This window comes from Zootoca vivipara, chromosome 16 (assembly GCF_963506605.1).
Source record: "Zootoca vivipara chromosome 16, rZooViv1.1, whole genome shotgun sequence".
In the NCBI taxonomy this organism is placed as follows: domain Eukaryota; kingdom Metazoa; phylum Chordata; class Lepidosauria; order Squamata; family Lacertidae; genus Zootoca; species Zootoca vivipara.
In genome coordinates this window covers 26,720,840-26,746,259 of record NC_083291.1, presented here as the reverse complement: position 1 = coordinate 26,746,259, position 25,420 = coordinate 26,720,840, and the positions used below count along the sequence as shown (strand labels likewise).

At 47.1% G+C, this 25,420-nt stretch overlaps 1 protein-coding gene across 1 annotated transcript; it reads right to left on the bottom strand.

Annotated features, from left to right (window-relative positions):
- Positions 1-1,883: 1,883 nt before the first annotated feature.
- Positions 1,884-24,432, bottom strand: C1S (complement C1s). The gene is made up of 12 exons (XM_035141174.2): positions 24,169-24,432; positions 23,517-23,629; positions 22,671-22,875; positions 19,210-19,387; positions 17,958-18,083; positions 14,316-14,515; positions 12,847-13,000; positions 12,485-12,600; positions 10,794-10,872; positions 7,127-7,261; positions 5,101-5,175; positions 1,884-3,442 (listed from the first exon to the last, which is right to left on the bottom strand). Exons 2-12 carry the CDS (start codon positions 23,534-23,536, stop codon positions 2,643-2,645), a joined length of 2,088 nt encoding a protein of 695 aa, XP_034997065.2. The 5' UTR covers positions 23,537-23,629; positions 24,169-24,432; the 3' UTR covers positions 1,884-2,642.
- Between the last annotated feature and the right edge of the window lie 988 nt (positions 24,433-25,420).

Sequence of the window (25,420 nt, the reverse complement as noted above, 5' to 3'; positions counted from 1 at the left end):
TAAGAACGGACCTCCGAAACGAGGTATTCACTGTATTTGTAAAATCAGGGCTGCATTCAACATACAAATGAAGCTGTGGAGATTCTGCAGCAGCAGCAGCAGCAGCAGCAGCAGCAGCAGCAGCAGCAGCACCACCACCACCACCACCACCACCACCACCAGCAGCAGCAGCGAGGGCTTGTTCCAAGGATAGGCTAACTATCAGAGACAGGGAAGTGCTCCTGTCTTCCTGTTGCCCACAATACATGCGGTATATGCCTATGAAGCTTTTGGAATGGTTTTTTAAAGGAGTTTTGTTTTGTGCTCTTTGCATAAACTCCACAATTTCTCCGATGGAAATAGGGACGTCCTAAGGAAAAGCGGGACATTCCAGGATCAAATCGGAAACCAGGACGGCTTCTGTAAATCTGGGACTGTCCCTGGAAAATAGGGACACTTGGAGGGTCTGTCTCCCCCCCCCCAAGTGGTGTTCTACACACTAGAAGGACACTGTCATAATTTTTTGGACTTTGGTTGTGACACAATTGCCAGAAATGTTGGCCCCTGTGAAGCATAGTCACACCTGCCTTCTCCAACACTGCAGGACACCTTTATCATCATTTTCTTAAAGGTGTGAACAGGCTTCCCCAGCCCCCACTGAAGGGCTATGCTCCTTCTCCCCTGGAAAACCCGCTCAGAGCAAACTTCAGTTTGGAGAAAACCCAACTGACGTTTGCTCCGATTCACCGAAAAGAAGGTTTTTTTACACCAAGAACTCTGGCCAGAAATGTCAATGTTAGGAATAAATCCTACTCACGAGTTACAGTCAAATAAGGGATGTATTCTGGTAAGACTAACAGTCTTGAACAGAACAAATGAATACAAACAAGAAATGAGCTTCAAGTTCACTAGAGCATATGTTACAACTTAGAAAATAATAGTTCTTTGCAGTGTAAAGACACAACAGCTATCAACTAATAATATCCGTAAATATCAGTCCGATTCCAAAAGTGTTCAAAAGGGTCGTTTTATATAGAGCCGGAATGCCGAGTGAAAACGCATAGAAATATTTAGATACACGCTGATCTCCACAAACTCAGACATGATATTTGAAAAACATAGAATTCTATTTCACACGATCGCATAAATTAGCTGACGAAGACATCCACATCGAAACAGGACCCTGTCCTGGGTTCTTCTACTGAATCGACTCGGCATTCCGGCTCTATATATAACGACCCCTTTTGAACACTTTTGGAATCGGACTGATATTTACGGATATTATTAGTTGATAGCTTTTGTGTCTTTACACTGTAATGTACTATTATTTTCTAAGTTGTAACATATACGCTAGTGAACTTGAAGCTCATTTCTTGTTTGTATTCATTTGTTCTGTTTAAGAATGTTAGTCTTACCAGAATACATGCCATAGAATCATGGAAGAGACCACAAGGGCCATCCAGTCCAACCCCCTGCCAAGCAGGAAACACCATCAAAGCATTCCTGACAGATGGCCGTCAAGCCTCTGCTTAAAGACCTCCAAAGAAGGAGACTGTATTTATTTGACTGTAACTCGCGAGAAGGATTTATTCCTAACATTGAACAAGTTGAGATGAGCACTGTGTTTTCTTCAGCTGGTTCGAACCATAGTAAAGGTAAAGGGACCCCTGAGCATTAGGTCCAGTTGTGACCGATTCTGGGGTTGCGGCGCTCATCTCGTGTTATTGGCCGAGGGAGACGGCATACAGCTTCCAGGTCATGTGGCCAGCATGACTAAGCCGCTTCTGGCGAACCAGAGCAGCACACGGAAACGCCGTTTACCTTCCCGCCAGAAGGTATTTATCTACTTGCACTTTGATGTGCTTTTGAACTGCTAGGTTGGCAGGAGCTGAGACCGAGCAACGGGAGCTCACCCCGTCGCGGGGATTCGAACCGCCGACCTTCTGATCAGCAAGCCCTAGGCTCTGTGGTGTAATCCACAGCGCCACCCGCGTTCAAACCATAAGCAGCTACAAATATGAAGTTCTTATCCCTATTGGCATCATCTGTTTACACAGAACATATTAGGCTATTGACAATTATATGTGCATTAGGACAATCAGACTATACACACTCTTATATCAATGCATGGTATGTAACAGTATTTATTTATTTATTTTCATTCTCACTCACTTTTCTCTCTCTTTCTTCCTGCCTCACTCTCTTTTTTTAATAAATGAAATTCTTCTAATAAAATGTGTGTACTGTATGTGTGTGTGAGAGAGAGATCTGTGGTATAGGGCACATTCCAAAGGAGTTTAAGCAGCTACAAAAAAAGACATGGGAGATAAAAGAAGAAATTAAGCAGACAGGAAATCATTTAAGAACAAATCCAGCCTGAAAGCTTTGGGTTGCTCTATTTGCTTCTCAAGAAAGCAGGTTGTGTAAAGAAACTTGCAGCGCATGGACCTTCACTCCAACCTCCCCTCTCTTGCACTACCAGTATTTCTCTAACTTGGGTTTTCTGCTGTTGTTGGACTACAACTCCCATCATTTCTGACCGGTGTCCCTGTAAGCTAGGGATGATGGGAGTTGTAGTCCAACAACAGCTGGGGTCCCACGTTGGAGAAATGCCACTAGCCCAAACAACTGAAGAAAACGTCAAGGGAGCCAAGCAGGTGCTTTTACAGACATGAATGCATCCTTCTGGTCTCATTCCGGCTCATGACGTTTGCGATCCAGTCCACGTAATTTGACACCTTAGTGTAGAGGCCGTAGGTGCCGCACTTTGGCCCCCAAGAAACCAAGCCAGCAACATAGTAGTGGGATTTGTCGTGGGGATATTCGACGGCATACGCCCCGCCGCTGTCTCCCTCGCAGCTGTCCTTCCCGTTGCTCCCCCCACAAATCATATTGTCTGTGAACACATAGGTCAAAGAATCTGCCGGGGGATTTGGCCTCACGCTTTGGCAACTGTCCATGTTTACCACAGGGATCCGGGCGTACCTAAGTATTCTCGCCGCAAGCGTCTTGTCTGTCCTGCCCCAGCCAGATATGTAGCCCAGCATCCCCACCGGCAAGTCGTAGTCGGACGATGCACCAGGCAAGCAAATGGGTGAGATGTTGTGATCCATCGTCAAGGGTTTTGCCAACTTCACTAAAGCAATGTCATTGTCGAAGTTTGTCCGGGACCGGCTGCTTGCCATTTCCAACCAGTCGGGATGGATGAACGTGGCTTCCACATCCAGTGGCCTAGCGCCTTCCATGGCGTTTCGCCCAACGTTAAGCTTCCCTGCGTGGATGACTGGGCATCGGGTATCCTCCAGGACGTGAGCTGCAGTGAGAACCCAGCGGTCCGATATCAGAGCCCCACCAGCTGGTGGGTTTTCGAAATAGATTTGCCAAGGGAAGTTTCCATCTCTGGCTTGGCGGCCTCCAAAAATCCTCCCCGTCCCTTCAACAGGCCGAGAGGGAACTCCACAAACTAGAGCAAGGATAGAACAACAGCGGCAGAAATAAGAGCTTGCGAGCGGTAGGAAGACCGGATTTGCGCAAATGAAATAATCCAAATCATTTTTGTCCACTGACGTGAGAGAAAACACAAGCAATAACTTTAGGGTAGAGGGTTCAAGTTGAATCCAGTTTTGGGGCCTGTGTGTGGACCTCTCCCAAAGTTTTTGCCTGCTGCAGCCTGTTAACTTTGCTCGGAACTGTGTAGTACAGTCGTAACCTGGAAGTCAAACGGAATCCATTCTGGAAGCCCATTTGACTTCCAAAACGTTCAGAAACCAAAGCACGGCTTCTGATTGGCTGCAAGAAGCTCCTGCAGCCGATCGGAAGCCGCAGAACCTGCTTCGGACGTTTGGATTCCAAAGAACGTTTGCAAACCGGAACACTCACTTCTGGGTTTGCGGCATTCGGGAGTCAAAACGTTCAACTTGCAAGCATTCAGGATCCAAGGTACGACTGTATTGAGAATGAAGCCTGCTATACACATATCCGTGGGCATAGCTGGGGGTCAGCTCCCCCCCCATCAAGTAAATAAATAAAAATACTCAGTTGTAGGTATGCAGGAGGGGGTGTTTTGTTCTTCAGAACCTGCAGGAGCCCACCAGAACCAAGCCCCATCACCGCTGAATGTAACAGCATGCCCTAAACTACATAGCAGACAGACTAGGGCTGGGTGCAAAACTATTAGAAACTAGCTGCAGGTTCAGCTCCTGTGCCTCTTCTTCAACTGTGGGTCTGTGCTCTCTTCCCTTTTCCTATCCCTCACAGGCCCGGCTCGCCCATTGACTCTAGTGGCGCAATGCACCACGGCGCCTGGGCGATCAGGGGGTGCTGAGGGGCGCCGCAGCAAGTGGGAGAGCTTCGCGGCGGCCTCCCTTTTCCCTCCTCCAGCCGCACCGCGAGAGCAGGGAGGGAAGCGAGCAGAACAGGGGCACTAGGACCCTGTTCCGCTCTGCAGCGCCAGGGTCATCCCTCACCCCGGCGCTGCGTTTCATTGGTAGAGGTGACGCCACATGGCAGCACCTCTACCAATGAAACGCAGCGCCCTGTTGGCGGGAAGGAATCCGCTGTGGCCCGGCCTGCCCAGGCACCCCGCTCCACTGGGAGAAGGGAGGAAGGCCGCGCGGAGCAGCGCCGCCCCCTCCCCCACTCAATCCGGCGGCATCGGACAGGCAGGCGGCCTCCAGCACAGCACAGCCCTGCTATAAGGTGCGGGGGCCGCCGTGAGGCTCCCGCCACCCGGCACGCCAGGTAAGAGTTTTCCTTTTTTTAAGAGTGAGGGGGGCGCCCGAGGGATCCCTGCACCAGGGCGCCCGATGACCTTAAGACGGCCCTGATCCCTCAAGATGGTCGGGCTCAACAGTACAAGAAGGGACTCTTGAAACATGGAACATCATTGCTTCCTGCCGGACTGGTGCTTTGCAGAAACGTATAAGAGGAGGGCAGGTTTTAAAGCTCTGGTTTTCAACCATCTCGATTCATCGAGGCAATTCGAGAACATGTCCCAGCAGAGGAAGCAAGAATTTTAAAATACTGGCAGGCTCTTCTGTAAACCAGGCAATGCGGTGGACTCTTGTCACGGCAATTTAACCACAATATCCACATTTAGAAATAGAGGGTTGTGTACCGTACCTGGGACACAAACTGGAATCTCTGTTTTCTCATCTTCGTCCACCCATTTCCCACTGGCTGAACACCTATAAAGTCCTTTCGGAATAAAAGAATACATAGCACTATTCAGTTGTTTGTTTTTAATTTGTGTTGCGTGCCCAAATGCAGGCGAGATCAGAAAACAGATTGCAGGCCATTGGTGGCCCTTTGGCCAATTTCTAGCAAGCCATGTAGTGTCTGCTTGTCCATGGGATTCCTGGGTAAATCATGTTGGCTCCAGATCTGATCCAGCAAAGCACTTCTAATGTGCTTAAGCAAGAATGGATACTCTGGATCACTTAACACAGATTAAGGTAAAGGGACCCCTGACCATTAGGTCCAGTCATGACCGACTTTGGGGGTTGCAGCACTCATCTCGCGTTATTGGCCGAGGGAGCCAACGTACAGCTTCCAGGTCATGTGGCCAGCATGAGAAGCCACTTCTGGCTAACCAGAGCAGCACACAGAAATGCCGTTTACCTTCCCGCTTGGAGCGGTACCTATTTATCTACTTGCACTTTGACGTGCTTTCGAACTGCTAGGTTGGCAGGAGCTGGGACCGAGCAACGGGCGCTCACCCCGTCGCAGGGATTCGAACAGCTGACCTTCTGATCGGCAAGCCCCAGGCTCAGTGGTTTAACCCACAGCGCCACCTGCGTCCCTAACACAGATTAGCTATGCTTTAACTCCGTGTTTCCCAAACTTGGGTCTCCAGCTGTTTTTTCAGACTACAATTCCCATCATCCCTGACCGCTGGTCTTGATGGCTAGGGCTGATGGGAGTTATAGTCCAAAACCAGCTGGGCTAAAATGAGCAGCAATGCCTTGAGGAGTGCCTGAGCTCTCAACGAGTTTGGGGGGGGGGGCAGAAGTGGAGAGAAGGAGCGATGGTGGGTGGGAGCAGGGTGTGACACATTCCTAACTTGGCGCAGGTGGTGAAACAAGATTGGCTGCCCCTGGGCACACAGGGTGTGTGTGTGTGTGCTCGCGCGTGCAGGGGGAGGGAAGTAGTCCAGTTGCATGAGTGGACCTTGTTCCACACACCCCTATGCCCCTTAGCACTATCCTACACCCCACCCATTGCATCACCACTGTGCAAGCTTTGTGCATGCAAACAATGAGAATGAATGCTCAATAAAGAGGTTGCCTGGAGGAGCCAAGGAACGGCCACCTTGGCTACAGCACCCTTTGATTCCCATCAGCTGAAGAAGATGGAAGCAGAAACATTCTGCAGGAAGAGCTTCACCTCCCTGTCTCCTTGTTCATCTCAACTTTGTTCTTTGTTTGTCTCTCTCTCTCACACACACATTCCATAAGTTTTAACTGTGCTTCGGATGGAATCGTTTCAGTGTTTACGACTCATTAAATGCTACACTGACTCTGCCCATAAGCAGAAAGCAGCCACTTTTGACGGTGTTGCTTTTAGTGGAAGCAAAGTGAGTGAAAACACACCACCAAGTTTCACAACGATACTGGGATGAAGTTTGTAAGTAAAAGACTCCTTTGAATGAGTTTGTCATAACATTGCCACCTCTAATTCTGTCATCATAAACTGAGTACAATGAGGCTCTTTTAAAGCCCTGAATCAGATGTGTTATGTACTGAGCTGAATCCTAGAACAATAGGATTCAGAATCAGCGGGAGCTACCCAATCCAACTCCAGGTGGAAGTGAATCCGCAACCTGATTGGCCTGCTGGAGCAGCCAATCAGGCGGCTGGCAGAAGTGAATCTGCTACCTGATTGGCCTGTAGGAGCAGCCAATCAGGCTGCAGGCAGAAGTCAATCCATAATATAATTGGCCCACAGGTGTAGCCCTGAAGTAGCCAATCACGCAAGGCCCATTGTGTAAATAATGTATATAAGCAGATGGTTTGGGGAAAAGAGCCATTCGTCTTCTCTTCTCCTCCTTGATGACTATGAGCTGAATAAAGAGCATGAAATTCACTCTTGACTCCGAGTATATTTCAAGATGCCACTTGGATCTGAAAAGGATGGGACACAGCATTACCTTTCCCCTGCATTGTGTAAAACTTCTCGTTGCACGAATAGCTGATAGAGTCTTGATACTCCGTGTTGTCCTCAGTTCCTGACAGGTAAGTGACTTTCCCATTTGCAAGGTGCTCAGGCTCACCACAGTTTACGGCTGCCGGGGAGGAAAAGGATGGGGTGTTAGACTAGAATCGTCACACTGCTGCCACCTGCCACCTCATCCTGGTCAACCCATATTCTGTTGGGCCTGAACATACTTTCCGTTTCTTCTTTTCGTATGGTACATAAAGCAGGGTTTCACCAACCTTATTGGACTAGTGGGCACACTTCAAGTTTTGAGAAATTGGTGAGGGTGTCAGTCGCAAGATGGCTGCCGCGGAGGGGGTGTGGCATAATGCAAAATCAGAGAGACAACCACCTGTGACAACCTTAGGCTTACCATGGGAAGTTGGTTATGTTCTGCTGATCCTCAGTACCAGGAAAAATATTGTTACAGAAGTTGGGCACAACACCCCACTCTCTGCCAGGGGGCTTGTGCTCCTTCGGAGAATTGACACACAGTGGAGACTGTCATAGCTTTAGAGAAATATGGTTTATTCACCTATTTACACCTTCAGTCTGCATGGAGCCCAGATTTTACAGCATGGTCATTTCAAGAGGGGTTTGTCTCCCATAGCAGTGCAGCCCTGGAGTCCAAGGCATCTCTCTCTCAGGTCAGCCTTCAGCCAGCCTGCCCAAGATGGATCCCAGGCCTTCTTCCTCCTTCTCCTTCCCAGCAACCCCTGCTCCAGACTCTCATTTTCCTGTCACCCCACACCTAGTTACCCTGGAAACCATCCCAACCCACCCACCCCTCTCTGTTCACCCCTCAGGACAAGTGGGAAGGACAGTTCTCTGGCATTGCCAATGGCCCTCTATTATTTCTTAATGGTCCCAGCTTGGCCAGGTCATTTTGCACAGGCTAGCTCATGAATTCCTCTGCAGCTTGTATTTCTTCTCCCTTCACATCACAAATAATCAAAATCCTACCATTTATTAATTTCTAGGGTTTCGCCCCCCCCCAAAATCTAGAACAATATACAAGCTGTATAGAAATCACTTATCTACACATTTGGTCCCATAGCTTTCTTTCTAGGGTGACTAGATACTCCCCCCCCCAAATGAGAGCTCAAAGTTGGGGGCACCTGTCTTTAACTTCCAAGTCATCCCTTCCTATTTCCATCTCCTTCCAGGACCAACTGGAATAACATAAATGCCCTCTCCATTGAAAAGTCCTGTTTATCTCAGGTAATCCAGACAATGGTGTTTAAACTTAATTGTACTGAGGACCGGTGCTTTTTTTTTCTTTAAAAATGTTTAGGGGTACTCTCATTTTGACTCAAGGAAATCACCATTTTATAGTTCAAATTGGGGGAAATAAATACAGTAAATGGACAAAAGTACAAAGATTCGCAAAATGTTTAGGGATATGCGTACCCCTATGTACCCCCCACTTTAACTATACGGACCTTTGTCGGCAAGGTGATGTCTCTGCTTTTTAAGATGCTGTCTAGGTTTGTCATTGCTTTTCTCCCAAGAAGCAGGCGTCTTTTAATTTCGTGACTGCTGTCACCATCTGCAGTGATCAAGGAGCCCAAGAAAGTAAAATCTCTCACTGCCTCCATTTCTTCCCCTTCTATTTGCCAGGAGGTGATGGGACCAGTGGCCATGATCTTGGTTTTTTTGATGTTGAGCTTCAGACCATATTTTGCGCTCTCCTCTTTCACCCTCATTAAAAGGTTCTTTAATTCCTCCTCGCTTTCTGCCATCAAGGTTGTGTCATCTGCATATCTGAGGTTGTTGATATTTCTTCCAGCAATCTTAATTCCGGTTTGGGATTCATCTAGTCCAGCCTTTCGCATGATGAATTCTGCATATAAGTTAAATAAGCAGGGAGACAATATACAACCTTGTCGTACTCCTTTCCCAATTTTGAACCAATCAGTTGTTCCATATCCAGTTCTAACTGTAGCTTCTTGTCCCACATAGAGATTTCTCAGGAGACAGATGAGGTGATCAGGCACTCCCATTTCTTTAAGAACTTGCCATAGTTTGCTGTGGTCGACACAGTCAAAGGCTTTTGCATAGTCAATGAAGCAGAAGTAGACATTTTTCTGGAACTCTCTAGCTTTCTCCATAATCCAGCGCATGTTTGCTATTTGGTCTCTGGTTCCTCTGCCCTTTCGAAATCCAGCTTGCACTTCTGGGAGTTCTCGGTCCACATACTGCCTAAGCCTGCCTTGTAGAATTTTAAGCATAACCTTGCTAGCGTGTGAAATGAGCGCAATTGTGCGGTAGTTGCAGCATTCTTTGGCACTGCCCTTCTTTGGAATTGGGATGTAGACTGATCTTCTCCAATCCTCTGGCCATTGCTGAGTTTTCCAAACTTGCTGGCATATTGGGTGTAGCACCTTAACAGCATCATCTTTTAAAATTTTAAACAGTTCAGCTGGAATATCATCACTTCCACTGGCCTTGTTATTAGCAATGCTTTCTAAGGCCCATTTGACTTCACTCTCCAAGATGTCTGGCTCAAGGTCAGCAACCACACTACCTGGGGTGTATGAGACCTCCATATCTTTCTGGTATAATTCCTCTGTGTATTCTTGCCACCTCTTCTTGATGTCTTCTGCTTCTGTTAGGTCCTTACCACTTTTGTCCTTGATTATGGTAATCTTTGTACGAAATGTTCCTTTCATATCTCCAATTTTCTTGAACAGATCTCTGGTTTTCCCCATTCTATTGTTTTCCTCTATTTCTTTGCATTGCTCATTTAAGAAGACCCTCTTGTCTCTCCTTGCTGTTTTTTGGAAATCTGCATTCAGTTTCCTGTATCTTTCCCTATCTCCCTTGCATTTTGCTTGGAAGTGAGAGTTGGACCATAAAGAAGGCTGATCGCCGAAGAATTGATGCTTTTGAATTATGGTGCTGGAGGAGACTCTTGAGAGTCCCATGGACTGCAAGAAGATCAAACCTATCCATTCTTAAGGAAATCAGCCCTGAGTGCTCCCTGGAAGGACGGATCGTGAAGCTGAGGCTCCAATACTTTGGCCACCTCATGAGAAGAGAAGAATCCTTGGAAAAGACCCTGATGTTGGGAAAGATTGAGGGCACTAGGAGAAGGGGACGACAGAGGACAAGATGGTTGGACAGTGTTCTCGAAGCTACGAACATGAGTTTGACCAAACTGCGGGAGGCAGTGCAAGACAGGAGTGCCTGGCGTGCTATGGTCCATGGGGTCACGAAGAGTCGGACACGACTAAACGACTAAACAACAACATGTACCCCCCAGAAAAAGCACTGCTGAGGACCACTATTTTGGTTGCCTTATTACTTTGTGGATCACTGTAATTTTTTTACCTTACATAGCCACCGGAAAGGGGAACAATCATTCTGTGTGGCTGCCGTCCAGTTCACCTATGAAGAGAGCTATGAAGAGAGCTGGAAGTTTCTTTGTGATTACTCACACTGCTGAAGAAGCAAGCTGCTTTCCAGTTTAAATTTAGAAGTGGCTTGCCTCTTCAGCATCTTGTCAAAACTTCAGAAAGTCTCCTGTTTCTCAAATATTCTTCTCTGTTATGATCCCTGTAGTCTCAAGACCAACTGAAAGTGTGTTATGGACCACCAATAGGAAGCCAAGCACTTACGGACACATTCGAGGTCAGAGTTGCTCCACTCGCCGTTGCTTTGACAGACAGAGTAGAAGGATGTGAGGCTGCCTTTTGACTGAAGGGAACAGGATTGAGAGACACTGGAGTTAATTCATGTATCAGAATGATATACCCATTGCTCTCTCTCCCTTGTTACACGAGGGGAATCTTGGGCCCTTGTGTAAAGTAAGAAGATACATGAAGAGGATGCAAAAAAGTTGTTTAACATTTGCACTAAGCAAGACTTCTGGCATTTCATCTCCAAGCTTACTGCTTGCGTTTAAAAGCATGGGGCTAAGCAGAGATTAAAGCCCATCTTAAATAGTTTAATTGCAAGTGTAGGAACTAGCCATTAGGCTGATCTCCCCCTTTTGTTATCCAGTTTATCAAAGAAACAGGCTACAAGACTAAAAAGGAAGTTTAAAGCATGTATTTTACTCACAGTCAAGCATTTGTCCTTAGCAGCAACAGTGGTAAAAATAAATGCAGGTAAATTACTTGTGTTTACAGCAAAAAATAGCTTCAGGCAAGTGCCTGATGCTGGAGCAAGCGGATAGATGTCCATATACATGGCTGGTGAGAGAGAGAGAGAGAGAGAGAGAGAGAGAGAGAGAGAGAGAGAGAGAGAGAGAGAGAGAGAGAGAGAGAGAGAGCAGGAAATACGTCTTTGCTTCTTCCCTCCCAGTAGAGGAGGGGAAACGACATCATACAGAGCCTTCTCTACTAATTACATTTCTATGGCCTGAGTCTGCCTATCAGCAATGCAGCTCTATGGTCTTAACCCCTTCACATGCTAACTAGCAAGAATATGTGTTGTTAGATTTGACTACATATCTCCCACACTCAGGGCCTTAGACAGGGACCTAAGTGTAGGTTTCAGGAGTACAATGACTGATCCTGCAGCTGAGGCATTATATCTGGCCAGTTAAAGGGCCAGGGCGTACCTCTGCAGCTATTAGCTTTCTAGGAACTGAGGTTTCAAGATGGGGGAAGATATCCTCAGGACTCTGATCCTCTGAAGAGTCCGGTGGCAGAAGTATCTCCTTGGGGTTCAAAGGAGGAGGTGCAGGTTCTGGTGACTTCAGCTTCACATGGAACACACCTGGCAGTAGATTCATCTCCTCCTCCTTCTGATGGGCTGTGTCTCTCAGGATTCCTGGTCTGCAGCCATGGCACCAATTGCCAAGTACTGAGGGGAGTGAAGGGTGGCTGGTGACATGTCAACAGCCCTGTAGATCAGACAATGGCCGCCAGCTCTTTGCGCTGCTAATACTGCTGGCCACAGGAGACTGATATAACAGCCCACAATCCACCTGGCCTGGGAAGTCTGGTGATATGGGAAGACCAATCTGGTGCCACCAGCAAGTATAAAGACTCTTATTGTGGGAAGCTTGTCCCTGAAAGAGGCAACCCAGTTCTCATTTGGTGAATCAAGCCCCTGGCTGGTCCCAGATGGTTTCTAGGTAGCTGTTTATTCAGCCAGCCAATGTGCCTGAAGCTTGCGTTTCAGAAGCTCTGTCTGCTCTCTGGTCTGGGACCCGGACATCAGTGCAGAAAGAATCCTCTCTCACCGCTATGTTGAGATGGAGAAGAGGCGCAATGCATATCGGCGTAGAATTAGCAGCAATGTACTGTTCATGCCAAGGGGATTCTCAGAGCCTAACTGACCTTGGTGAGCACGGACCTACCAGTACAATCTCATAGCCTTCAACACAGGTCACCTTCACGGAATCCTTAAAGACGTAACGTTCTCTCACGGGTACCATATTGGAATGCGGAATGACAGTTTCTTTGCAGGGCATTGCTTTGCAAATGGAAAGAAGAAGAAAAAAAGGAAACCAGTCAATAATCACTGACTCACCTGGCACACGCTTTCTCTCACATGTACACACCCCTTGTCATTTTCTATCCCCAGCAGTCACAGCCAAGTCCAACAGAAGCCGTGTTTTTATTTAATGTGACTTCCTCTCTGCTCCGAGCCTCCATATCTCTGTCCCAGAGCGCTCACGGGTGTGCCCCACAGGTTAGCTCTCATGGGATATCTACTCACGATCCCCAAAGTAGCGGATTTTCCAGCCTCTGCCTTGCTCTGACTGGTCTGTTTGGAAGAAAATGTCAAGTATATTGCTTCTAGTCTTGATTTCTGGAGGGCCAGGGAATGTGTTGCCACAGTAGGGGCCAAATTGCTGGTCGCCTGCTGAGAACTGCAAGGAGAACGAAACAGAGGAAGACAAAAGAGACAAATATTTAACAGGAAATGCATCTAAAGATTTGGAGAGGAGAAGGCGTATGGGCAGCAGAAATTTGGTACTTGAGGGATTAAGGATACATCAGTGTAAATACAAGTACAGTAAGTAAAATACAAACAAACAACAACTTCAAATATTACTGAAATATTGAAATGAGGTTTGTGCCAAACACCTGCCAATCATTCCAGCGATTGACACTTGTTGGAAGGAGCGCTGGAAGCTCAGAGCAGATTTACTTCTTACTGAGCAACCGAGTAGAAAACACTGCCTATGTGCTCCGCCACCCCTTTATTTCCCGCAAGAGACCTACAGGAAATATCCACAGGAACATGGACCATTGTTGGGATGTCAAGGGAGCAGATTCTTCTAGGGGTCAGGCAAGTAGAAAGAGAAGCAGAAGCTTGGAACACGTGAAGAGTGCGAGAGGGAAAAGGTCACTAGGGCAACAGATATTTTCACACCTGAAACTAAAACCAGCCTTTTAAAATGCTATTATGAGTTTTGGCTGCCTGCTTACTATGAATGCATTTTGTCCATATTTCTGCTTAGAGTCTCACTTGCTGAGAATCGAGGATTTGATGGAAGAAACTTAATGTTCCTTTAATAGCTGTGCCTGTGGGCAATTCAGCTGCAGAGTGTGGGGGTCTAAGGCCAGAACATGTGTAAGAAAAATGGACAATTTTGAATTTGGAGAAGCTGGAGGGAGTTCAGCAGGATTTGACTAAACTGGAGGGGAGCAAGGGAGTTGTCACAGTGGCTCTCTGGGGGTTGAAGCAGTGTACCAGAGCCTATTTGCTTCCATTATGCTCTGTTTGCTCTCAAAGGGAGGCTGAAATCAAATGTTCAGAGTCATCGTGTAGCAAAACAATGAGAATATACAGAAGAGGGTTTTCAAAAGGAGCAAGTGGAGGAGAATGGGCATTGCATATCAAAGGAAGGGAGCAGAGATACCAATCCTTTCCAGCAAGTGTCCAGATTATAAGATTGTGTGTACCTATGTCACTTTTCCATGTCCTGGGGGTTTCCCCCTTTTAGTTTACTAAGCTGGTGCGCAAACAACACCATGGGGCCGGAAAGGCAAGCAGGAGCAAAGGGCGGACACCGTCCCACAACCAGGCCACCTGCTCCTGCCCAAGTGTGCCACAACCCCCAATGGCAAATGTCACCCCTGGGACTCTGGTCTGCCGTTTGGCTTCTAGGGATACACAGATAAGATGTCTTCAGAACAGGAGCAGAGGCATCCCTCTCTTTATCTAGGCCAACCACCTACTCTCAAGGCATCAGCACAGTTTCCTTCCGAGTCAGCTGGCTCGATGTCGAAGTCCTTCTTGCCAATGGTCAAGACCACACGGTATCCTGGCTCCAGGGTGACACGGTAATCGCAGTGCGAGTTCTCAGGGTACAGGCTGGGGTAGTTGGGGCTGGTGATCTCCCCCGACAAGTCGGTGTACACATTCCCAGTGCAGTTCACTAGAGTTTAGGGAAGAGCAACGGCCAGGAGATCCGTAACAAAGTTAGATGACTTTCTGCAGGAGCTAGTGCTCTTCTAGATATCTTGCTTAAAGCTACCCCCCCCCCCAAAAATTATCTTTTGCCCTTGTGTTCAGGCCCAAATATTAGATGGGCTAAAGTATCATCAAAGGGCAACATTTAATCAATTGCATTTTTACCACCCCTCATGGCATGTGTGCACATGCTTGCACAGGGATGCATGCCATGTTTCCATCTCAGAAAACAAAATATCATGGGCTTCTCTGATAAGTGTCAGTAATAGTAAATACTTCCTGATATCAGTTCCCCTGGTGAACTCTCACTGTTTCCCTTAAGCTTTCAGACTCAAAAAACCAGCGAAGCACCTTCCTTCTCTTTTTATTTCAGGTTCATTTTGAAATAAGCAAAAACAAATTAGGATGTTTGTTTAATATTATTTGTTGCATGATTTTGTTGCCCCTGTTTCTAACGTGTAAAGAAAAGGCTTTCTGCAAAAATACATGTATTTCAAAAAACACAAAAGTAACTGATACTGCCAGTGAAACTTGAAACAGGATTTCGTATTCCATGTTTTCTTTTTTCTTATTAGATTTTCATAACTTTAACCAATTAATTTCAATTATTTTATACATTTCTCTTATGAACTGACTTCCCAACTTTCCTTCCATGTTGTTTTTAAACCCATCCCTTTTATTCACTGCATAACATCATACATTTCACCAAATACATATACCTCTATTGTATCACATATTTCCTCCAATACATCTTTCTGTATTTCATATATTATCATTTTCTTCCTATTGCTCAAATTTCAAATTCTGCCGGTGATTTCATCCGATTATAATATATTCCATATTTTCTTAAAGTGAAATTCTGCACACAGGCAATCCAAAATCCTAGGGATGCTGGATTCTGTAACCTGTATGCTTATCAAGAAAATGTGCATAATTTCTCTTAATCTGTGTGTTTATTCTGATATATATACATATAGCTATTTTGCATGTTTTTTTTTGTTTGGCTCGGCATAGAAGAGATAAGGTCACTGAAGCCTTTTGGCTTCTGAGATTTTAGCACACTTTCAATATTTTATTCAATAAAATAATTAAAGCAAATATTCTCAGGAAGCTGAAATATGTGTCCAGTACCACACTGTATGCTTTTTCTGTGCACCCAGAGAATCATGGCAAACACACAGCTCTGATTTTAAACTTTTGTTGCTACTTGCCTGTGTTTTTCCTGTTCAAGCAATTTGAAAACTTAAAATGATGTCATGCTGCACAATATTACCTGTTATGATATGCTGGGGTTTCTGGCTTAATGGTCTTTAGCATGAATGAGCAGCGCTGCTGCTGCCAGGGCCGGCGTGTCCATTAAGGCGTACTAGGCAGTTGCCTAGGACGGCAAAATGGAGGGGGCGCTGGCACGACGGGGAGCGCTGCTGGCTTCGCAGGACTCGCTCTGCCGCGCGGCCCCTGCACCCCGACGCCACCTACCCGTGTCCAGGGCGGGCTGCAGCAGCGGCGCCAGTGCAGCCCAGGTGTGCCCGGAACGCCGAGGGCAGCAGTGGGTGAAGGACATGTGGGGCGAGAGCAGCCCCTTCCCGCGGCGCACACACCAGAGCCGGGCCTTCGGCTCCAGGGGCTGTTGTACCCCGGGGGTCCGTGGCTGAAGCCCGAGGGCGGCCACAGCAACCCAGCCGTCGACGTTGCAGGTAAGTGGGAGGGGCGCTGGGAAGGGAAGGAGTGAAGGCCGGGCCAGGCCCGCAGGGAGGAGGCAGACACCGGGGGGGGGGAGCGCCAGAAGGTGATCTCGCCTAGGGCGCAAAAAAACCCTAGCACCGGCCCTGGCTGCTGCACATTGCTCAATTGCTCCCAGGTTGCTCCTCCCATGGACCAAGTGGGAGAAACAAACCGAGAAGTCTTAGCTTCTTGTAACATTCAAACCAGGCAACATGGTTTGAACATGGTTTGCTGCTCCTTTTGGTAATTTCCTAGCCATCATGCCTTGTGAGGGAGACTTGGATCAAGTGTACTGGGAAGCCAAAGATTTCTCCTGCTTGTGCTAGGCGAGAAGCGAAGTTGGGATGACCGAGCAACGTGCACCAGCACGCTGTGATAAGAAAAAGAAATCTAGCTCGCTAGTACATGTAAGCAAAGCCAATTTTTCTTTTCTTCTGTATTGAGTTTATGTGATAAGTTGTTGCTTTTAAAATGTGACTTATTCTTTTGTAATTTTAAAAAAACTGAATAACAAGTAAGAAACAAAATATATATCCAAGTGAATTAGTGGCAAGGATTTGCACGTGCCTATCTTGACTGGGCTTGGCACTGGGCTTGGCAAAAATCATGCCAGAAATTCCATGCCTCTGTTTTCTATGCCCCACATAGTCTCCCACAGTTTATCAACATATTTCTAAGATTCAAGGTCTAAGTTCTGAATCCTGAATGACGTCTATGCAGGCTGCATCTTGCTGCCCCCTTGGCCTGCTGTTTGACACATTATCTAAACATCCTTCAACTGCTTTTTGTAAAAAGCCAAACCCTTTTTTTTCAGATTCCTTATTACATTGGGGGGGGGCAGTCTTAGCTCCCAGTGTTTGGGATGATTTGATTATATTTCTTTATTATGCAGTGCTAGTTTCTTTTCCTTGTGAGCAACCACAGTTTCTTTCCATTTATCAGCCTCTGTGGATGTTCACAGGCTGCAAACACTTTAAAGTTCAATGCTTGTCACAAAGAAATCTGGGCACTGTATTTTACTCCTTGCAGGGTTACAATTCCTAGCAACACGTTTCCGAGCACAATTCAAAGTGTTGGTGCTGACCTTTAAAGCCCTAAATGGCCTCGGTCCAGTATACCTGAAGGAGCGTCTCCACCTCCATCATTTTGCCCGGACACTGAGGTCCAGCGCCGAGGGCCTTCTGGCGGTTCCCTCGTTGCGAGAAGCCAAGTTGCAGGGAACTAGGCAGAGGGCCTTCTCAGTGGTGGCGCCTGCCCTGTGGAACGCCCTCCCACCAGATGTCAAAAAGGAAAACAACTACCAGACTTTTAGAAGACATCTGAAGGCAGCCCTGTTCAGGGAGGCTTTTAATGTTTAATAGATTGTTGTGTTTTATTCTTCTGTTGGAAGCTGCCCAGAGTGGCTGGGGAGACCCGGCCAGATGGGCGGGGTATAAATAATAAATATATTATTATTATTATTATTATTATTATTATTATTATTATTATTATTATTACCTGTAACAAACAACGGTGCCCAAAATTCTTTGAGGGTGTGTATGCTTTGAATGTACATTAAAGGTATAGTGTGTAAACAGCCACAGTTCCACAGTAGACTGCTGGAGTTCTTCCCGTTTCAAGTACCGTATCAGCAGTGGGGATAAGGACTGTGATTGCTGGAGCAATAGCAGCCAAGCTCCTACCTCCACATGTCTTCAGATCCTCATGCAAGAAATATTCAGGTGGGCAAGAGCAATAGTAGCCACCAATATAGTTGTTGCAGTAATGGCTGCAGGCCTCTTCCACAAAATCTGTGCATTCATCCACATCTGCGAGAAGTGAACAGAGATGGCGGTAAGGACGTGTGAGGAATATCATAGAAGGCGGAAAGGAAAAGAGACAGTGGGATAAACACCGTGCTGGTTAAGGAAGAAGAGGTCCTTCATTTAAGGTAGAGTCCCAATGATTCCTCCTTCTTTTTTTGCCACCCTCACACAGCCTCACCGGAACACCCAGCTTTAGGTAGGTCCTGCCACCTCTCATAAACCTCCACTTGCCTTCCTCTCAGAGTTGGGAGCCTGACCCCCCAAGTGCTTAAATGACAGTTGTCTCTTATGGGATCCAAAACAGATCCGTAAGGGGGAAAGGTGGGGCAGAAATAAATAACTTTTATTTGGGCACTACAATTTAAGAAGGGGATGTTGACAAGCTGGAACATTTCAGACCACATGTGATAGTACCTTAGGAACACCTCCATTCTTGGTCAACTCCTAGTTCTGCATCCTAAGTAATTATGTACTATATAAGCAGATATGTACTAGATCAGGCATCCCCAGACTACGCCCCAGGGGCCGGATATGGCCCAAAAGGCTCATTTATCCTGCCCGCTGCCACCGCCTGTGCTTACCGGCGCGGCGCATCGCAGCTGCCCGCTTCTAGGTCGCAGAGCACCGGAAATAGCTTGCACACATGCGTCATTTCCAGCGCACATCCGGGTGGGAGGAGGCCCGTGCGCATGCGCACAAGCTATTTCTGGTGCTCCTGCGACCCGGAAGTGTGCTGGAAATAGTGTGTGTGCGTGCGTATGGGCCTGCGCTCCCCTGCCCTCCGGCCTGCCGCAGCGGCGCTGCAGGCATCAGCCCGAAGCACCGTATGTTTGGGGACCCCTGTACTAGATGATGGCTTAAGTTGTTGTGATATCTTTGCTATAATTCCTAGACAATTTCCATAACCAATGTTCTTAATACACTGCCTTTCTTCTCAGCTGGGGTGGGGGGTGGGGAGAGATATTTAATCTTGAAGTGGGCCCTTGAGCCTTGCTATAAATCTGGCTTGTCCATTCAGTGCAATCTGAAAGGGCTCCTCCTATAGCCACCCCAAAGCATTGCTGAGAGGAATACTATATTGTATCTACAAAGTGTTTCGTACACCAGGATGACAAAAGACAGGGCTTACCCTCTGCAATATAATAGGCAGCGAAGCCAGTGAATCGCTCTTCATTGGAAAAGTCAGACTGAAAGGTGACTGTCAACGTGTTATATGGGACATGGAATTCTTCCAGGACAGGAGAGCCCGGAGTGCGGCTCTTCTTCCGCCCACAGAACTGACCCTCAATGTGGTTACCAATCAGGACCTAAAAGTGACAGGCACACAAGACAAGTCTCTCTTAGCTTCTGCTTATAGAAATAGATTGTAGTTGGCTGTTAACAATATTCAGGGCTGGCATGGGCGTAGGCAGGGGGCAGGAGGGGGCAATTGCCCCCCCTAGAAGCAAAAGGCTGAGGGGTGCAGCGTGGCAGCCCCAGGCTCCCGCTCATGGCGCGAAGCTCTAGAGGCGCGCGGGGAGTGTAAGCGGAGGAGCACTAAGCGGGAGTGGGGGGGCGTAAGCGGAGGAGGCAGCCACAGGCTCGCGTTCCCCACACGCCTCTGGAGCTTCGCGCCGGGAGCGGGAGCCTGGGGCCGCCTCCTCGGAAGAGCTGGGAGGCGCAGGCCACGTAGCCCTGCCCACATTCCCACTGTGGCCCCTCCCCTCCCGCCCCTTGCCCCCGCCCCTTGCCCCCCCAATTTTGATCCTGGGTACGCCCGTGGGCTGGCGCAATGTATGCACACACACACACACACAGTGCCCCTCTTGCATGCTGGCATCAAAACAACACACAATATACTTTGCTGAAATTCAATATACAATTCAATACACACAATTCAAGATACTTTGCTGAAAGCAAAATTCCTGAGCAAAATGCAGCTGTAGACAGCACTGTGGAGTAGATCGTTGCTTTTGCTGCTGTGGTACTGCCAGCAATAATCCTAGCAGAATGTGAACATAACCAGATACCGATAACAGTGTTTAGTTATAAATTAACTTAGGAAGTCAAGGCATTAGCTGGAAAAGGAGAAGATGATAACTTTACAGCAGGGGTCAGCAAACTTTTTCAGCAGGGGGCCGGTTCACTGTCCCTCAGACCTTGTGGGGGGGGCCGGACTATATTTTGAAAAAAATTATGAACGAATTCCTATGCCCCACAAATAACTCAGACATGCATTTTAAATAAAATGACACATTCTACTCATTTAAAAACACCAGGCAGGCCCCACAAATAACCCAGGGGTGCATTTTAAATAAAATGACACATTCTACCCATGTAAAAACACGCTGATTCCCGGACCATCCGCGGGCTGGATTTAGAAGGCGATTGGGCCGCATCCGGGCCCCGGGCCTTAGTTTGGGGACCCCTGCTTTACAGTGACATGGCGAAGGGCCTTCTTGGTCGTGGCGCCCTCCCTATGGAACACCCTCCCATCAGATGTCGAACAGATAAACAGCAGTATGGTTTTTTTTAGAAGACATCAGTACAGTGGTACCTCTGGTTAAGAACTTAATTCGTTCTGGAGGTCCATTCTTAACCTGAAACTGTTCTTCACCTGAAGCACCACTTTAGCTAAAGGGGCCTCCCGCTGCCGCCGGCACGTGGTTTCTGTTCTCATCCTGAAGCAAAGTTCTTAACCCGAGGTACTATTTCTGGGTTAGTGGAGTCTGTAACCTGAAGCATTTGTAACCTGAAGCGTTTGTAACCTGAAGTGTTTGTAACCCGAGGTACCACTGTATAGGGAAGTTTTTAATGTTTGATGTTTTATGGTGTTTTTATGTTTTGCTGGAAGCTGCCCAGAATGGCTGGTGCAATGCAGTAAAATTTATATAATTAATAAAATTGTTGTTGTCGCTACTGCTGTTATACACTGTGCTCCATAGTTCTTTGCCAGGTGACGGAGAAAAAGACATGTTGTTATATAGCATAAGGGAGGCCCTAATACGGGGTGGGGGGGCACACTGTGGCGTGTTACTTCAAAAAGAAACACCAGGGTGGAATCTAGAGACATAAAAAACGCCGTGAAAATGTGTTGTTTTTTTTTAAAAAAAGTTTTAAAAATATATATTGAATTTGCCATTAAGCTCACAATCGCACTTAAAACACACTTAAAATGTTCTATTTGCAGCTGTATAGCTGAGTCCCTACAGGAGATATAACTGGACAATTATTTTCATTCATTTATGAGTAGGAAAAATGCACCACCACCTCATGGCAGTAGCAGCAGCAGCAGCAGACGTTCTCCACAGTCTGAGTGGCTTCTCACCTTCCTACCCTCTCCCCACTTTTTTGGCCGCAGCAGACATTACTAAGTCTCCCTCTCAGTGACTTTCCAGCCGCCGTCTTGGTGCAGTGGAGAGAAACAAGATGACAGTGGCGAAGTCACTGAGGCCTCATCCAGACTTCTGCTTGTCCTGCCACTTTCCCCCGGTGAAAACCCGCTCTTTACCACTGAATCGGAAGAAACATCGATGGCATTTTCTGAGGATTGCTGTTTGCTCCATTTCAGCACTAAAGAGCGGGTTTTCCTGAGGAAAGCAGCGGAGCGGATGGAAAACCACTCGGACTCATGCCCAGAAACCACAGAAAACCGCTGAGACCTACACTTTCTATACAAAGGAGAAGCAGAAGTGTGGGTGAGCCCTGAGATGAGGGCTCAGTGCCCACTACTGACTGGCAAAAGGTTTACAAAACAGAAAAAGGTGTGTGTGAAAAGATATCTGTGGAAAGGGTTTTTTTCCTGCTGCTGCCATGAAGTGGTTATGATTTTATATCAAAAAGTTAAAAATAATAAGAGTCTACTGCAGTGAAGCAGCTATGGAGGGGGACAACATGGAGATGCATAGATAGAATAGGTTTTTTAAAATGTGTCCATTGCCCGTGGCAGGTGTGTGGCCAAGATGATGATGGGACAAATTGAATTAGTGTGTTCCCTTGTGGACAACAATGTTCAACTCTTTTAAAAAAATCAGCTGCCTCCAGGCTTTTGGTCGCAAGAGGAATAGCATTCACACACTGCACTGCAATCGCTCCCCACCCCCTGCCAGTTGTATTCCTAAGCATCAGAACACAGCTTTGCAGGTGAACATTGGTTCAGCACCAGCAGGTAAAGGTAAAAAGGTAAAGGACCCCTGGATGGTTAAGTCCAATCAAAGGCGACTATGAGGTTGCGGTGCTCATCCCGCATTCAGGCCGAGGGAGCCGGTGTTTGTCCACAGACAGCTTTCCGGGTCATGTGGTCAGCATGACTAAACCGCTTCTGGCGCAAAGGAACACCGTGACGGAAACCAGAGTGCATGGAAACGCTGTTTACCTTCCTGCCACAGTGGTACCTATTTATCTACATGCACTGGCATGCTTTTGAACTGCTAGGCTGGCAGGAGCTGGGACCGAGCAACGGGAGCTCACTCCGTTGCGGGGATTCGAACCGCCGACCTTCCAATTGGCAAGCCCAAGAGGCTCAGTGGTTTAGACCCATTGGTTCAGCACCTGCACACACCCCAATGCTCCGTTTCTACCTGCCCCAGCAGTGGAATGGGGCCCCTGTACCTTCACAGAGTCATATTGGCAGTTTTGAGACGGCTCTATATCCAGGTGGGTGAAGTAAAGATGGATGCCATAACCAGGAGGCACACTGATTTCCCAGGATTCCAGAGCATCGTTGGGATATGCCTGAGGATAGTTTGGAGACAGGATTTCCCCGTACATGGAAGCTGCCTCAGTGCAGGCCAAGAGGAAGCAGGAAACAAAGCCCCTAAAGAAGAGAAATGAATATTGAGAGTGGCTACCAATTCTACTCTCTGCCACATCTACCTATGGCCCAAGGGATGGAAGAGTTAAAGCAACTTGATTCAGCCCCTCTAAGCAGCACAGGGTTGCCTCCACTATCTAGGGAGTAGGAGGTAAAGTTGCATTGCTGAAAACACAACTGAGGGAATTTGGTTCCTAGATTTGAGGTCAGCAACGTATCCAGCCCTGTAATGATCCTGTGGCAAACGAGGAGTGAGGACGAGAAGCATCTTCGGCAACTATTACAGCAGAGCCTCGGTTTTTGAGCGTCTTGGAAGTCAAACGTTTCAGAAGCCAAACGCCGAAAACCTGGAAGTAATTGCTTCCGTTTTCAAACGCACCTTGGAAGTCGGACAGCTTCCGCTGGATGTTTTTATTTTTTCCTCATTGCTCCTTGGTTTTCAAACGTTTCGGAAGTGGAACGGTCTTCCGGAACAGATTACGTTCGAAAACCAAGGTTCCACTGTAGAACAAAGCCACAAACTCTTGTGGGGAGAGGGGTGTGCGCCTTGCCTGCCTCCCCCAACCCCTTCTTCAGCAAAAGTAGTTGCTGGCCACTGCCAGAGCCTCACCTTATTAGCTCATACTGTATATTCAATAACTTACCAAGTCTGCAATAGCTCCATCTTGGCCTTCTTCCTCAAATCCACTGTGGTTGGACTTCAGGTTTGGACAAAGAAAGCACACTGGCTTGTTTGTCGTCTTCCCCTGAAGCAGGCCTGGTTCGTGGGCAGAGCAATGGAGTTAAAACCCAGCTCATGGAAGCCGTAGGCACCCAGCCCCTACCAGCCTTTAGCAAGAGAAACTGATTCCTAGAGTAGAGCAGGGTGCAACGTGATGCACGCTTGACCACAAAGTGGCAACAGGGTCACTGGCGCCATGTAAAGGCTATAGGTCAGGAACTGAGCCAAAGAGAGAGATTCATCACAAACTATGCCTGCAACTTATGCAAGACAACTATCTCCACCCCCACCCCTCAAAACAGCCATAGTAGCTTAGGAGAAGCATCGCTTTCCTTCCCAGAAAGGCTGACACCCATCAGGAAACATTTAACTCAATGCTAATACTCAGATTCTCGAAGCTACCAACATGAGTTTGACCAAACTGCGGGAGGCAGTGCAAGACAGGAGTGCCTGGCATGCTATGGTCCAGGGGTCACGACACGACTAAATGGAGTCGGACACGACTAAATGACTAAACAAAAAATACTCAGATTCTGGTTTATATATATATAAACAAGTTTTTAAAAGAATTTTACCTTGCACTCCTCGTCTCTGCAGCTGTTTCTCTCTTTGTCTGGCTCTTCTATCTCCCTCTTCATAATCCTCACCGACCCTTATCCACATTTCGGACCTGTTAATGTCACTTAATTGCAGACCTCCATTGCCCTCTGCTGTTTGAAAGATGCCACCCTCCAACTTTGCTAAGAAATCCTGTCTGAGAGAGAAAGTTCTAATAGTCTGGTTGCACAATCCTCTTTTTTTTTTCTTTTTTGGCCAGGCCACAAGTCTGCGAGATGGGGAAGGCTGGATCCTTTCAAACTGGCCATTTTTCGGGGAAGTCAGGTGACTTCTGCAAAGAGAACAGGCGACGGGAAATTCCAGATTGGAAAAAAAAAGTCCAAACATTACGCAATTGCAAGGGAAGATTGCCTTTTTTGCTCGTCGTCATTCATCGACCCCCAATCACTTTCCAGAAAGGGCAGCAAATAAACACACAATAAACACACATGGAGAATTAGAAGCACCCAAAAGACGAAAACAAGTTTCTTATCATGTATGTTTTTTTGTCACACTTATTTAGTGACTATATATGGTCACATATGTAGGTATGGCTAGAAACATATATCCTGATTACCAAGAGAAGAAAAAATTTATGGTGTTGTTTTTCCCCGCACCGTTAGAACAATGCTATTTTTCTAGGGAAAGAGGTGGTAGAATCCACTGTGAATGCCTCCCCATTCTCTTATAATGGCAATGGGGGCCATATGAGAGGTGCTGGAACTGAGTTCCAGCTGGAAAAAAAGCCCTGCATGAGACCAAAAAAATCAAGCAATGTGAGAGACAACAGAGTCTCATGGTACTATGAAGACCCTCCAAGTGTCCCTAATTTCCAGGGGCATTCATGGATTTACAGAAGCCTTTCTGGTTTGATCCTGGAATGTCTCACTTTTCCTTAGGACGTCCCTTTTCTCATCGGAAAAATGTTGGAGGGTATGGTAGGACACCCCCGTTTTCTTTTTTCTGCATCTGACAGGGGCTTCCATTCCCAAGACCTTTTGTGCAGCCGAAGCACAGTCTTTTTTTATGATAACCTGGATGTGGAACTGCAGTTGTGGTTCTTTTTCACAATGCGATAGCCACACAACTAAGCCAAAAAATGGGTGCATATTACTAAGCCGGAACTGGTAATATGATAGGTTTTCAGTATGTTGACTCAGAAGTAAATTATGTTCCTTGCAGAGGTGGTTTCTCCTGAGAAAGTGTGTTTAGAATGGCAGCTTTCAGTCA